This window comes from Palaemon carinicauda, chromosome 21 (genome assembly GCF_036898095.1).
Source record: "Palaemon carinicauda isolate YSFRI2023 chromosome 21, ASM3689809v2, whole genome shotgun sequence".
Classification (NCBI taxonomy): Eukaryota; Metazoa; Arthropoda; class Malacostraca; order Decapoda; family Palaemonidae; genus Palaemon; species Palaemon carinicauda.
The window spans coordinates 3946573-3960113 of NC_090745.1; the positions used below are offsets into that span (position 1 = coordinate 3946573).

Sequence of the window (13541 nt, forward strand, 5' to 3'; positions counted from 1 at the left end):
CAAAGCTCTCTTGGACGAGCGTGCGAGGACGAGTCTAGTAAAGGCAGGAGTGGTAGACGGCATGCCTAACACAAACTCTGAAGGCGGAGAACGAGGAGCCACAGAAACAAACTGGTCCGGAAACAGCTCTTTGAAAATGGCCAAAACTTTTCTAAAGTCCAAAGAGGGTTGAGTAGACTTAGGCTCGTCCAATTCTGATTGTGGTTCATCTATGTGTGCAGCAACATCATCATCAGAAAGTTCCTCATCCGACAACTGATGAGGAAACGGCAACGGAGTGGGTAACGGCTGGTTCGCTGAGTCCGGTCGCACTGGTGCATGCGTGACTGAGCCGGACGCAACGTCATGGAACTGCTGCCCAGTCTGTGAGCTGGCAACAACCATGGCAGCGCGGGGACGCACAGCGTCTACTCCAGACTGTCTGGACTGATGTGGGTGCGCAGTGGAAACCACACTGGGTTGCGGAGGTTGACGCACCGCGTCAAAACAAAGCAACTCTGACGGTTGTTGAACATCCAGAACGTCAACGGCAACCTCCGTGCGTCGCTTAACGTCAACATGCGGCTGGCAGATCACACTGGAACGCATGGGTGGAGGAACTCTCTCAACTGGTGTGCGTGAGAAGGTTACCTCAGCGTCCACAGGACGCACAACCGATCGTGTGGAGGGTTGTAGGCTAGGTACTGCACTAGCTGGTGCGTCAGCAACCTTCTCCGCACGAAAGTCCTGCATCAGAGACGTAAGTTTAGACTGCATGTCTTGCAGTAGAGACCACTTAGGGTCTACGGGAGCAGGTGCGGCGACAGACGATGTTACTGTCTGAAGCGGTACCGCTTTGCCTCTCTTAGGCGGTGAGCAGTCATCGGATGACGGCAGCGAGTCCGAACTGACCCAGTGGCTACAACCGGGCCGTTGGACTTGTGCTGAAGGGACCGACTTACGTTTTAACGGTCGCGAGACCTTGGTCCAAAGTTTCTTGCGAGAAACACCTTCAGAAGACGAGGTATAAATGGGCTCTCTCGTCTTAGTTAAGTAGGAGCGATCTTGGGTAGATACGCCCGATACCACGGAGGGAACGTCTGTTCGCTGATTAAAGCCTCTCGAACCCATGCGTCGTACGACATTGCTTCTCCCCTGGACTTGGGAGCTTGCAAGAGGTCCCGGACTAGGAGGACGACAGGCACGAACAGACGAACCCTCAAGCGCAACACTATCCACAACACTATCACTCGGCACTTTAGCACTTCCCACTGCACTTTGGCACTTAAGCTCCTTCACATCCGCCATGAGCTGATTACGGTCACTAGCAAGGGACTCAACTCTCTCACCCAGAGCCTGGATGGCACGCATCATATCAGCCATCGATGGTTCCTGAGTGCCAGGAGGGGGGTTAGGAGCAACCACTACAGGGGAAGGAATAGGTTGTGGGGCATGAGGAGAGGATATATCAATAGAACGAGAAGAACTTCTCCTAACTCTATCTCTCTCTAGCCTACGTGTATACTTTTGAAATTCGATAAAATCGAATTCCGAAAGGCCAACGCACTCCTCACACCAATCTTCCAATTGACAGGTTTTATCCCGACAATTGGAACAAACAGTGTGAGGGTCGATAGAAGCCTTCGGAAGACGCCTAGAACAGTCCCTAGCATTGCACTTCTTAAATTTGGGGACTTGTGAAGGGTCAGCCATTTTGAATTGGTCAAGGGAAATTCCAAAAAACTATCAAAAAGTCATCAACAAAGAATCAGTTATCAAAAAGAGTTCAAGGATTTGTGTGAAGAGAAACCCTGCACAGCGAAAGCTCAAAACAAGAATATAGTACTTCACCAATTAGATGTGAAAAACTCCAGTTTAGCAACAGCGAGTAAAGTACGTCTTGTCGACACCTCGACAGAGAGAAAATTGAGTCTTTGTTTACATTGAGAGCTGGGTATCTGGTCGACAGATGGCGCTGTTGGGCACACCCGCAACCTGTGTAGCGATCGCTGGCGAGTTTTTTCCGTAGAGTTGTCTGTCGAGCAACAGAGTTGCAGCTATATAATCACCGGCTAAGTTAAACATTGAAAAACTCCAGTTTAGCAACCGCGAGTAAGGTACGTCTTGTCGACACCTCGACAGAGAGAAAATTGAGTCTTTGTTTACATAAGAGCTGGGTATCTGGTCGACAGATGGCGCTGTTGGGCACACCCGCAACCTGTGTAGCGATCGCTGGCGAGTTTTTTCCGTAGAGTTTGTCTGTCGAGCAACAGAGTTGCAGCTATATATTCACCGGCTAAGTTAAATATTTAAAAATAAACATATGCACTTCAGGCAATTTTGTCATGATGATGAATCTGAGAGTCTGCTGATAATAAGACAGACGACCAATATTCCAAAAAATGGTAAAACAATTGAACTAAAGTACTGTATACACCACTAATACTATTGTTATAGATCGAGAAATTCTTACAAACAATAGGTAGACTTACTTTTCTTAGATTTAGTTATGTTTCATAAATATAACCAAGAAGAAACCTTGAGGTCATAAAGAGCACAATATTGTATATTTTCAAATACAGTAACTCATTATCAAAAACATACTAAAAAATTTCAAACTACACAAACAATTAAACTACCGTATATTTCAAAAACACCATTCAAAACCATCACAACACAGAAGTACAGTCATCTAACTCTGCATATCTGTAAACTTATGTCACAATACATTCCAATCAAACCCGTACCTCCATCTTATGAATGGCTACTCTAAAATCATGTTTCTTGCATCTTTTGAGGTTTTCCGTCATCTGGTTGATCTGATCCAGCATGCACTCGACATATTCACTTTGGTGGCGTTCTAGCGTTGGCGACATCTTTTCTGTTATCCACGCCTGAAATTACATCAGCTTTGTAGTATCAGTAGGTAAATATCAAGCTAAAATGATCAGTATAATGAGAGAGAGAGAGAGAGAGAGAGAGAGAGAGAGAGAGAGAGAGAGAGAGAGAGAGAGAGAGAGAGAGAGAGAGAGAGAGAGAGATTGTTCATTACAGTATTCATAAGGAAAATAGAAAAAAACCAGGAAGAACTTAAAACTTCTTAAGTTTTATATATAAAACTTTGCAACCCAAATGCCAGTTAAATTCTATTCAAAAGGTATGACTTTTACAATTACATATTTGTTTTAATTAAATGAGTACTAAAATTAGTTATTCTTAATTAAGTTGGAGCCAGATTTTGGCCTTAAATACATCAGAATATGCTACAAATTCATTCAAGAAAATTACTTGACAAGTTAGCAGCAATGGCCAATAATAATGAAGAAGTTTTAATAAAATGTTATTTTTATACATACCCAGTACTGTTACATAGCTCCAACTGTCAGACTGGAGAGCAAGTCTCCTAGGTTAACCTAAGAAAGCGATACGTTACGAGACTTGGTTCTTCTGAAGTTGAAGAGTTCTCAAGTTCTAAATTATTATCCTAAGCATCCAGCTCATACTGCCACCTGCTACCCTCCACTGTTTTCAACCAGCTGATATCTCTACCACTACTGAGCTACACTACGCATGTATCAAAAATTCCTATTGATATTTAAACAATCAAATGCTATAAAAAAGTGAATTGATTTGTATACTTTTTAATATGTTTAAACCCCCTTTTATCCATTACAAAATTCTTATTTTGGGGACTTACACTGGGTAAGAATGTAGGAAATATGTTATTTTCATTAGTAAAATAAATTTTTGAATATACTTACCCGATGATCATGTAGCTGTCAACTCCGTTGCCCGACAGAAATCTACGGTCGGGATACGCCAGCGATCGCTATCCAGGTGGGGGTGTACACAACAGCGCCATCTGTGAGCAGGTACTCAAGTACTTCTTGTCAACAAGAACTCAATTTTCTCCTCGGTCCACTGGTTCTCTATGGGGAGGAAGGGCGGGTTCTTTAATTCATGATCATCGGGTAAGTATATTCAAAAATTTATTTTACTAATGAAAATAACATTTTTCAATATTAATCTTACCCGATGATCATGTAGCTGATTCACACCCAGGGTGGTGGGTGGAGACCAGCATATATGTTAACAAAGAAGCTAAGTATCCCGTATTTCATTTTATCAGTTATTCAAAATAACAAACATAAAATAAATAAGTACCTGGTAAGGAAGTCGACTTGAACTATTACTCTGCCTTTTTTAAGTACGTCTTCCTTACTGAGCCTAGCGGTCCTCTTAGGATGCTGAACGACTCTTAGGTGCTGAAGTATAAAGGGCTGCAACCCAAACTAAAGGACCTCATCACAACCTCTAACCTAGGCGCTTCTCAAGAAAGAATTTGACCACCCGCCAAATCAACCAGGATGCGGAAGGCTTCTTAGCCGACCGTACAACCAAAAAAACAACAATAAAAAGTATTCAAGAGAAAGGTTAAAAAGGTTATGGGATTATGGGAATGTAGTGGCTGAGCCCTCACCTACTACTGCACTCGCTGCTACGAATGGTCCCAGGGTGTAGCAGTTCTCGTAAAGAGACTGGACATCTTTGAGATAGAATGATGCGAACACTGACTTGCTTCTCCAATAGGTTGCATCCATAACACTCTGCAGAGAACGGTTCTGTTTGAAGGCCACTGAAGTAGCAACAGCTCTTACTTCATGTGTCCTTACCTTCAGCAAAGCAAGGTTTTCTTCCTTCAGATGAGAATGTGCTTCTCTAATCAGAAGCCTGATGTAGTAAGAAACTGCGTTCTTAGACATCGGTAGAGAAGGCTTCTTGATAGCACACCATAAAGCTTATGATTGTCCTCGTAATGGCTTTGACCTTCTTAGATAGTACCTAAGAGCTCTAACTGGGCAAAGTACTCTCTCTAGTTCGTTCCCCACCAAGTTGGACAGGCTTGGGATCTCGAACGACTTAGGCCAAGGACGGGAAGGAAGTTCGTTTTTAGCCAAAAAACCGAGCTGCAAGGAACATGTAGCCGTTTCAGATGTGAAACCTATGTTCCTGCTGAAGGCGTGGATCTCACTTACTCTTTTAGCTGTTGCTAAGCACACGAGGAAAAGAGTTTTTAATGTGAGGTCCTTAAAAGAGGCTGATTGGAGCGGTTCAAATCTTGATGACATTAGGAACCTTAAAACCACGTCTAGATTCCAGCCTGGAGTGGACAGCCGACGTTCCTTTGAGGTCTCAAAAGACCTAAGGAGGTCCTGTAGATCTTTGTTGGTGGAAAGATCCAAGCCTCTGTGGCGGAATACCGCTGCCAACATACTTCTGTAACCCTTGATCGTAGGAGCTGATAGGGATCTTACGTTCCTTAGATGTAACAGGAAGTCAGCAATCTGGGTTACAGTGGTACTGGTTGAGGAAACTGCATTGGCCTTGCACCAGCTTCGGAAGACTTCCCATTTAGACTGATAGACTCTGAGAGTGGATGTCCTCCTTGCTCTGGCAATCGCTCTGGCTGCCTCCTTCGAAAAGCCTCTAGCTCTTGAGAGTCTTTCGATAGTCTGAAGGCAGTCAGACGAAGAGCGTGGAGGTTTGGGTGTACCTTCTTTACGTGAGGTTGACGCAGAAGGTCCACTCTTAGAGGAAGAGTCCTGGGAACGTCGACTAGCCATTGCAGTACCTCGGTGAACCATTCTCTCGCGGGCCAGAGGGGAGCAACCAACGTCAGCCGTGTCCCTTTGTGAGAGGCGAACTTCTGAAGTACCCTGTTGACAATCTTGAACGGCGGGAACGCATACAGGTCGAGATGGGACCAATCCAGCAGAAAAGCATCCACGTGAACTGCTGCTGGGTCTGGAATCAGAGAACAATACAACGGGAGCCTCTTGGTCATCAAGGTAGCGAATAGATCTATGGTTGGCTGACCCCACAGGGCCCATAGTCTGCTGCAAACATTCTTGTGAAGGGTCCACTCTGTGGGGATGACCTGACCCTTCCGGCTGAGGCGATCTGCCATGACATTCATATCGCCCTGAATGAACCTCGTTACCAGCGAAAGCTTTCGATCTTTTGACCAAATGAGGAGGTCCCTTGCGATCTCGAACAACTTCCTCGAATGAGTCCCTCCCTGCTTTGAGATGTAAGCCAAGGCTGTGGTGTTGTCGGAGTTCACCTCCACCACCTTGTTTAGCTGGAGGGACTTGAAGTTTATCAAGGCCAGATGAACCGCCAACAACTCCTTGCAATTGATGTGAAGTGTCCTTTGCTCCTGATTCCATGTGCCCGAGCATTCCTGTCCGTCCAGTGTCGCACCCCAGCCCGTATCCGATGCGTCCGAGAAGAGACGGTGGTCGGGGGTCTGAACAGCCAATGGTAGACCTTCCTTGAGAAGAATGCTGTTCTTCCACCACGTGAGAGTAGACCTCATCTCTTCGGAAACAGGAACTGAGACCGTCTCTAGCGTCATGTCCTTTATCCAGTGAGCAGCTAGATGATACTGAAGGGGGCGGAGGTGGAGTCTCCCTAACTCGATGAACAGGGCCAGCGATGAAAGTGTCCCTGTTAGACTCATCCACTGCCTGACTGAACATCGGTTCCTTCTCAGCATGCTCTGGATGCATTCTAGGGCTTGATTGATCCTTGGGGCCGACGGAAAAGCCCGAAAAGCTCGACTCTGAATCTCCATACCCAGATAGACAATGGTCTGGGATGGGACGAGCTGGGACTTCTCTAAATTGACCAGGAGGCCCAGTTCCTTGGTCAGATCCATAGTCCATCTGAGATTCTCCAGACAGCGACGACTTGTGGGAGCTCTTAAAAGCCAGTCGTCTAAATAGAGGGAGGCTCTGATGTCTGCCAAGTGAAGGAATTTCGCAATATTCCTCATCAGTCTGGTAAACACAAGAGGTGCCGTGCTTAGGCCAAAGCACAGGGCTTGGAACTAGTACACAACCTTTCCATAGACGAACCTTAGGAAAGGTTGGGAGTCTGGATGGATGGGGACGTGAAAGTACGCGTCTTTCAGGTCTAACGAGACCATCCAGTCCTCCTGCCTGACCGCTGCTAGGACCGACTTCGTCGTCTCCATCGTGAACGTCTGCTTGGTGACAAAAGCATTGAGAGCACTGACGTCCAGCACCGGTCTCCAACCTCCTGTCTTCTTGGCTACCAGGAAGAGACGGTTGTAAAAGCCCGGGGATTGATGATCCCGGACTATGACCACCGCTTCCTTTTGTAGCAAGAGCGACACCTCTTGTTGCAACGCTAGCCTCTTGTCCTTCTCCTTGTAGTTGGGAGAGAGGTTGATGGGAGACGTAGTTAGAGGGGGACTGCGGCAGAACGGAATTCTGTATCCCTCCCTTAGCCACTTCACAGACTGAGCGTCTGCACCTCTGCTCTCCCAAGCTTGCCAGAAGGTCTTGAGTCTGGCTCCTACTGCTGTCTGGAGAGGAAGGCAGTCAGAACTTGCCTTTTGCGGACTTGGAACCCTTCTTGGACTTGCCACGGTGACTGTCTGCACAGGTACCTCCTCTGCTGGAGGCTCTGCCACGAAAGGGCGGGATGAACCTAGATGCAGGTGTGTCAACTGCTGCAGGGCGGAAGGGTCTAGGCACGGAAGGTAAGGTTTTAGCCTTACGTGCAGAAGATGCCATAAGATCATGAGTATCCTTCTGGATAAGAGAGGCAGCCATCCCCTTAATCAGCTCCTCCGGAAACAGAGACTTGGAGAGAGGAGCAAACAACAACTCTGACTTCTGGCAAGGAGTGATACCAACTGATAAGAAGGAGCAAAGATGTTCTCTCTTCTTAAGGACTCCTGACACAAACGAAGCCGCAAGTTCACCGGACCCATCCCAAATTGCTTTGTCCATGCTAGACATGATCAGCATGGCCGAGGCCTTGTCTGAAGGGGAAGTCTTCCTGCTTAAGGCTCCCAAACACCAATCGAGGAAGTTAAATATCTCGAAGGCACGAAAGACTCCCTTCAACAGATGATCCAAATCAGAAGTGGACCAGCAGATCTTCGAACGTCTCATAGCCAACCTGCGGGGAGAGTCAACCAGACTTGAGAAGTCGCCCTGGGCAGAGGCAGGAACTCCCAAGCCGGGTTCCTCTCCCGTGGCATACCAGACGCCCGACTTAGAAGCAAGCTTGGTAGGCGGGAAGACGAAAGAAGTCCTTCCCAGTTGCTTCTTGGAATGCAACCATTCTCCCATAACCCTCAAAGCTCTCTTAGATGATCTGGCGAGAACAAGCTTGGTGAAGGCAGGCGCAGCAGACTGCATGCCCAGAGCAAACTCGGAGGGAGGAGAACGAGGGGTTGCAGACACAAATTGCTCAGGATACAATTCCCTGAACAAGGCAAGGACTTTACGAAAGTCTAAGGAGGGAGGCGTAGACTTGGGCCCTTCAAAATCAGAGTGAGGTTCATCCAGATGTGCAGCTTCGTCATCCGATACACCATCATCCGACAGCTGAGTTGTAAGTGGCAAAGGTAGAGCAGAAAGCTGAACGGCTGAATCCGGCAGTACGGGTGCATGCGTACCTGCGGATCCAACATCATGCCGCTGCTGGTCGGTCTGCGAGCTGGCAACAACAGAAGCAGAGGGCTGGTGAGTGGGAGGGGCTGCGGTGGGTTGAGGAGCATGCGGTATGGTATGCAGAGCATGCTGTAAGGTATGCGGCGCATGCTGCATGGTATGCGGAGCATGCTGTAAGGTATGCAGAGCATGCTGCATGGGCTGCGGAGAGAGCCGCATAGTGCTGGAACCCGGCAGCTCTACAGAACCTTCCCACTGCTGATGCGGTAGCTCAGGCATGTTAGCAGAAGGTGCAGCAAGAACATGCGTCTGGCAGGGTGGACTGCGCATCGGTGGTGGAGCTCTCACAGGTGGAGTGTGGGAGCAGGCAGCCGCAGTATCTGCTGAGCGCACAACCTCGGCGGGTTGTAGGTTAACAGGAGCAATGATAACCTTCTCAGCATGATACTCCTGCATGAATGCAGCAAGCTGAGACTGCATAGTCTGCAGCATGGACCACTTAGGGTCTACTGTGGTTGGAGCAACAACAGATGGAGCAGTAGCCTGTTGAGGGACCACTCTACCTCTCTTGGGAGGTGTGCAGTCATCAGATGACTGCGGCGAGTCCGAACTGACCCAGTGGCTACACCTGGGCCGTTGGACTCGCTCGGAAGGGACCTTACGTTTGAGCGGTCGTGAGACCTTGGTCCACCGTTTCCTCCTGGAAACTTCTTCCACAGACGAGGAATGTAAGGGCTCATTCGTCTGTATGTGGATGGGACGATCCTTAACAGATACGTCCGCAACCACTGAGGATACATCCGTGCGCCGATCAAGGCCTGCCGAACCCTTTGGTCCTTCGACATTGCTTCTCCCCTGGGCTTGGGAGCTTGCAAGAGGTCCCGGACTGGGAGGACGACTGGCACGCACAGATGTACCCTCATGCGCAACACTGACACTGACACTTTGCACATCACTAGCACTAACACTTCCCACTGCACTTTTCGCTTTCAGCTCTCTGACATCTGCCAAGAGCTGATTACGGTCATTAGCCAATGACTCCACTTTGTCACCGAGAGCCTGAATGGCACGCAACATATCCGCCATACCAGGCTGAGCACTCGTAGCAGGTTCGGGAGTCACCACCACAGGGGAAGGAAAAGGTTGAGGGGCATGGGGAGAGGAAAAATCCACAGAGCGAGAAGAACTCCTCCTATTTCTCTCCTTCTCTAACCTATGTGCATATCTAAGGAATTCGTTAAAATCGAATTCCGAAAGCCCAGCACATTCCCCACATCGATCTTCCAATTGACAGGATTTACCCCTACAATTGGAACATACGGTGTGAGGATCTATAGAGGCCTTCGGAAGACGCCTAGTACAAGTCCTAACGCTACACTGCCTGTACTTAGGTACTTGAGACTGGTCAGACATCTTGAATTTAGAAGTAGTCAAGGGGGGATTCCAAAATCTAGCAAAGTTCGTTACCAATTAATCCAAATTAATTCCAAAAGCTTGCTAAGCTAATGAGAAAGCTTCCTGAATAGCGAAGGCTAAAACTTTAGAGCAAATACATCACCAAATCGTGAACAAAGACTCCAAAATCAACAGCGTATCCAAGTAGGTCTTGCCGGCGGCACGACAGAGGAAAAATTGAGTTCTTGTTGACAAGAAGTACTTGAGTACCTGCTCACAGATGGCGCTGTTGTGTACACCCCCACCTGGATAGCGATCGCTGGCGTATCCCGACCGTAGATTTCTGTCGGGCAACGGAGTTGACAGCTACATGATCATCGGGTAAGATTAATATTGAAAAAAGACATTTACATTATGTAAATTTTTTACATGTACTCAACGAGCTCATAAAACTCACACTCCACATATCGTGAACCATTGTTCATCTTTGAGGTGGATTTAAAAAGGAGGCCACTATCTTGCTTATACTTGTACACTTTATATTTTCTCTTGTCGATTTCCTGCAATGACTTGTGAAGAGTTGACGGCAGATGACCAAAGAGAGTCGTAAAAGTTTTCCAGCTTAAAAATCCATGATTTTTGCACCTGTTCGCATGTCCAGAGATAGAACCTATAAGGTAGGTCTGGAATGGATTCAGATGGAAGACAGACAGGGAATGAGGAATGCATGAACACCTCTTCCTAGACTGATTATGTGAGGCGTAAGAACGGGTGGAGCAGATGTCTGCCCTTTCTAGAGGGAGAAGCTGGAAGTGATCGATGCTAGGATTTGGAGAAGCTGGGAATTTCCTCCCACTTCAGCATGATGGCATGACCACCTCCAATGGGATACTGTTCAAAGAGTCTACCTGTTACTGGTAGCAACCTAGCCTTACACTTGCAACATCTTCATGCTCATGTAGTTGGGAGATTAACAAGAGTCATAACTCTAGGTCCCATACAGGACCAAAGTACAGATATTTCCCAGGCCAATTAATCAACCAGTTTGGTCATATGGACTTCCAACCTCCTACGATGAGTCTCCTATCGATGGTTTGTATTGAGTGTAGGAACAAATCACAAATTTTAAAATCAATTTGTATTTCTACCAACTCCTTGAGTTACAGCCTGCTTCTAACATCCTGCAAGTCCTAGGCCAAAGGTCAAAGAGAAGGTAGCTTTACCTGCCGAGTTGGCCTGGCCTACCCACCATCCGGCAGGCAACTATGTTTACCTCGTTAAAAGCTTAACGGTGGTTTTCATCTTCGCTGAAGTTATACCTCTATGAAAAGTCTCAAGTTCGTATGGTTAGGTAAAACACACATTAATAAAAAATTTCAGGATATTGTATTGCAAATCAGATTCATAGTATTCTATTTGAAGTATAAACAATTTAATAAACTTTATACTGAAATTACTTTAAATGACACTAAACCAATTAAATTGATATAACAAATGATTCCAGATACCGTGCAGTATTGAGAAAATGGTAAATATCCTGTGACTATTCGCATAAATCTTTTATCATTTACTTTTAAACCATGATAGAATCTGAAGTTCATTAACCCTTTTACCCACAGGCTATTTGGAAATTTCCAACCCTTAACCCCAAGGGGTTATTTTTTTTCAAGCACATTTGGCAGTATATATATTTTTTTTAAATTGCTCTAACAGCCTTAATTTTTGTTATAGAGAGGTCAGGTTGGTCTCATTCTCTTGGAAAATGCCTGAAGTTTCTCAAAAAATTATCAAAAATATGCAAAAAAAAATTTAAATAGCAGTTTTTTTCAAGGACGTACCGGTACGTCCATGGGGGTAAAGGGATGAGTTTTGTGAAACGTACCAGTACGTCCTTTGGGGGTAAAAGGGTTAAATATAGTAGGCAAAATGTTTAGCCTTTTAATAGAAATCTGCTTTAAATACTCTACCAAGAACAATACCAAATGACTCCAACCTTCGATATCTTGAGGCATGCTAAACAATATGAAACCAAACATTATTTTACGAGAACTAGTCAAGCGCCCTCCGTAATTCCTAATGACGTTAGAAATTGGCAGACACTTGCCTAACCGAAACATTTGATATTTTGTCTTGTTACTAAACATTTGATAAACAATACATATGGTACGTGGGAATGTATTCATGTCTAAACTATATTGGTTTGGGTAGAAATATGTAAATGAGTTGCCAGAGACGCAAAAGAATTACTTGGCATACAGTGCCAAAAATAACGATGCTTATCAGTAATTACCAGTGACCCACGTATTTTCACACCATCTTCTATTCTTTTAATTTAGTCTATGGTAGGGTTAAGATTAGGCTAAACTAAGTATCAAACAACATGCTTAATTCACCAGTTATGTGGGGGCTCTTCTCATTAGCATTTTACCATAATCGGTAAGGGGGAAATAAGAAAACCAAATGGGTATATCTTGCCTGGTGCGTGACCGTAAGTAAAAAAATCTAAATTCCACGATCCACTCTAACCCAATTAGGTCGCTGTGTCCTTAATAAAAGGGGGGTTTGCAACCCTCCACTTACCCGAACAGATCTATCCAATACTGCATGAAGGTGTTCTCCTACTCGTCATACATCAAAGTAACCTTAACGGTCACAAGTAAAGATATACTCGTAAATCAGTGATTTGTCATATTAAGCTGTCAAGCTAATAGTCTAAATGGCCTCAGGTATAGGATAGCCCCTAATTAATTGCCAGACTAATAGTTTAAAATACCTCAAGCTTAAGATAGCTTACAAGGGTTGTCGTGGCCAATGTGGTAATGTCCCTGACAGGTGAACGCCAGACTGGGATAAAGAGTCTCGTTCAAACTCAATAGTTTCTTTGGTCGCTGCAACCTCATCATCCACTGCCTGGCCCTCCTTGTCCTAACTTGGGTGGAGAGAGTTGGGGCTTGGCCGTTGATCATACAATACATGTGGTCAGTCTCTATCAAGGGCCTTGTCCTACTTGTTAGGGCAATGTCTCTGTCCCTTGCCTCTGCCATTCATGAGCGACATTCAAACCTTTAAAAAGTAGGACTGTGGGTGGCCAGTAGCCTATGCAAAACATATAGGCTAAGGTATGATATAACGCCTGCCTGTACTGAGAGAGAAATCATTATGTCATAGCAGTATCAAGTCATAGCCTTTAGGGTGTATGTATGATAGTGGCCACCTGTATGTATGATGACGGCCAACTAAGAATACGGCAGTGTAAGGGGTGTCACATGGGGATGTTAGTGCAGTGGTAACATATTTGCCTTGCACTCCCATGGCAGCAGATTAATCCGCGTCGGGACCGTGAGTTTAAGCTGTTTATTAGGGAATCCACTACTGTGGTAGGGTACCAGGCTGACGTTCTGGTGAGTATCTATTCTGATGGAACTGAAAATGAAACCAAGGAGCCTTTGCATATCAGCGGCCAGTTCCTCATGTGTTGATTAAAAATGGACATTAACCTAAACTTTTCCCCCTAACCTAACCTACACGCCGTGTCCTTACCTACATACTTAACGGGGGACTAACGCCCCACCCATGCGACCCCCCCTTTACACTGCTGTAGTCTAAGCTAGCCATAATAATACATATATACAGGTGGCCGCTATCATACATACATCCCGAAACCAGACACCTTTA

General features: G+C 45.9%; 1 protein-coding gene across 1 annotated transcript in view; it reads right to left on the reverse strand.

Annotated features, from left to right (window-relative positions):
* The window catches only part of Sld5 (DNA replication complex GINS protein Sld5), a 51589-nt gene that overhangs the window by 37613 nt on the left and 435 nt on the right, over nt 1-13541 (reverse strand). The window contains exon 2 of the mRNA XM_068344800.1: nt 2727-2873. Coding sequence (XP_068200901.1) covers nt 2727-2873 — 147 coding nt within the window. The remainder of the gene's footprint in view (nt 1-2726; nt 2874-13541) is intronic.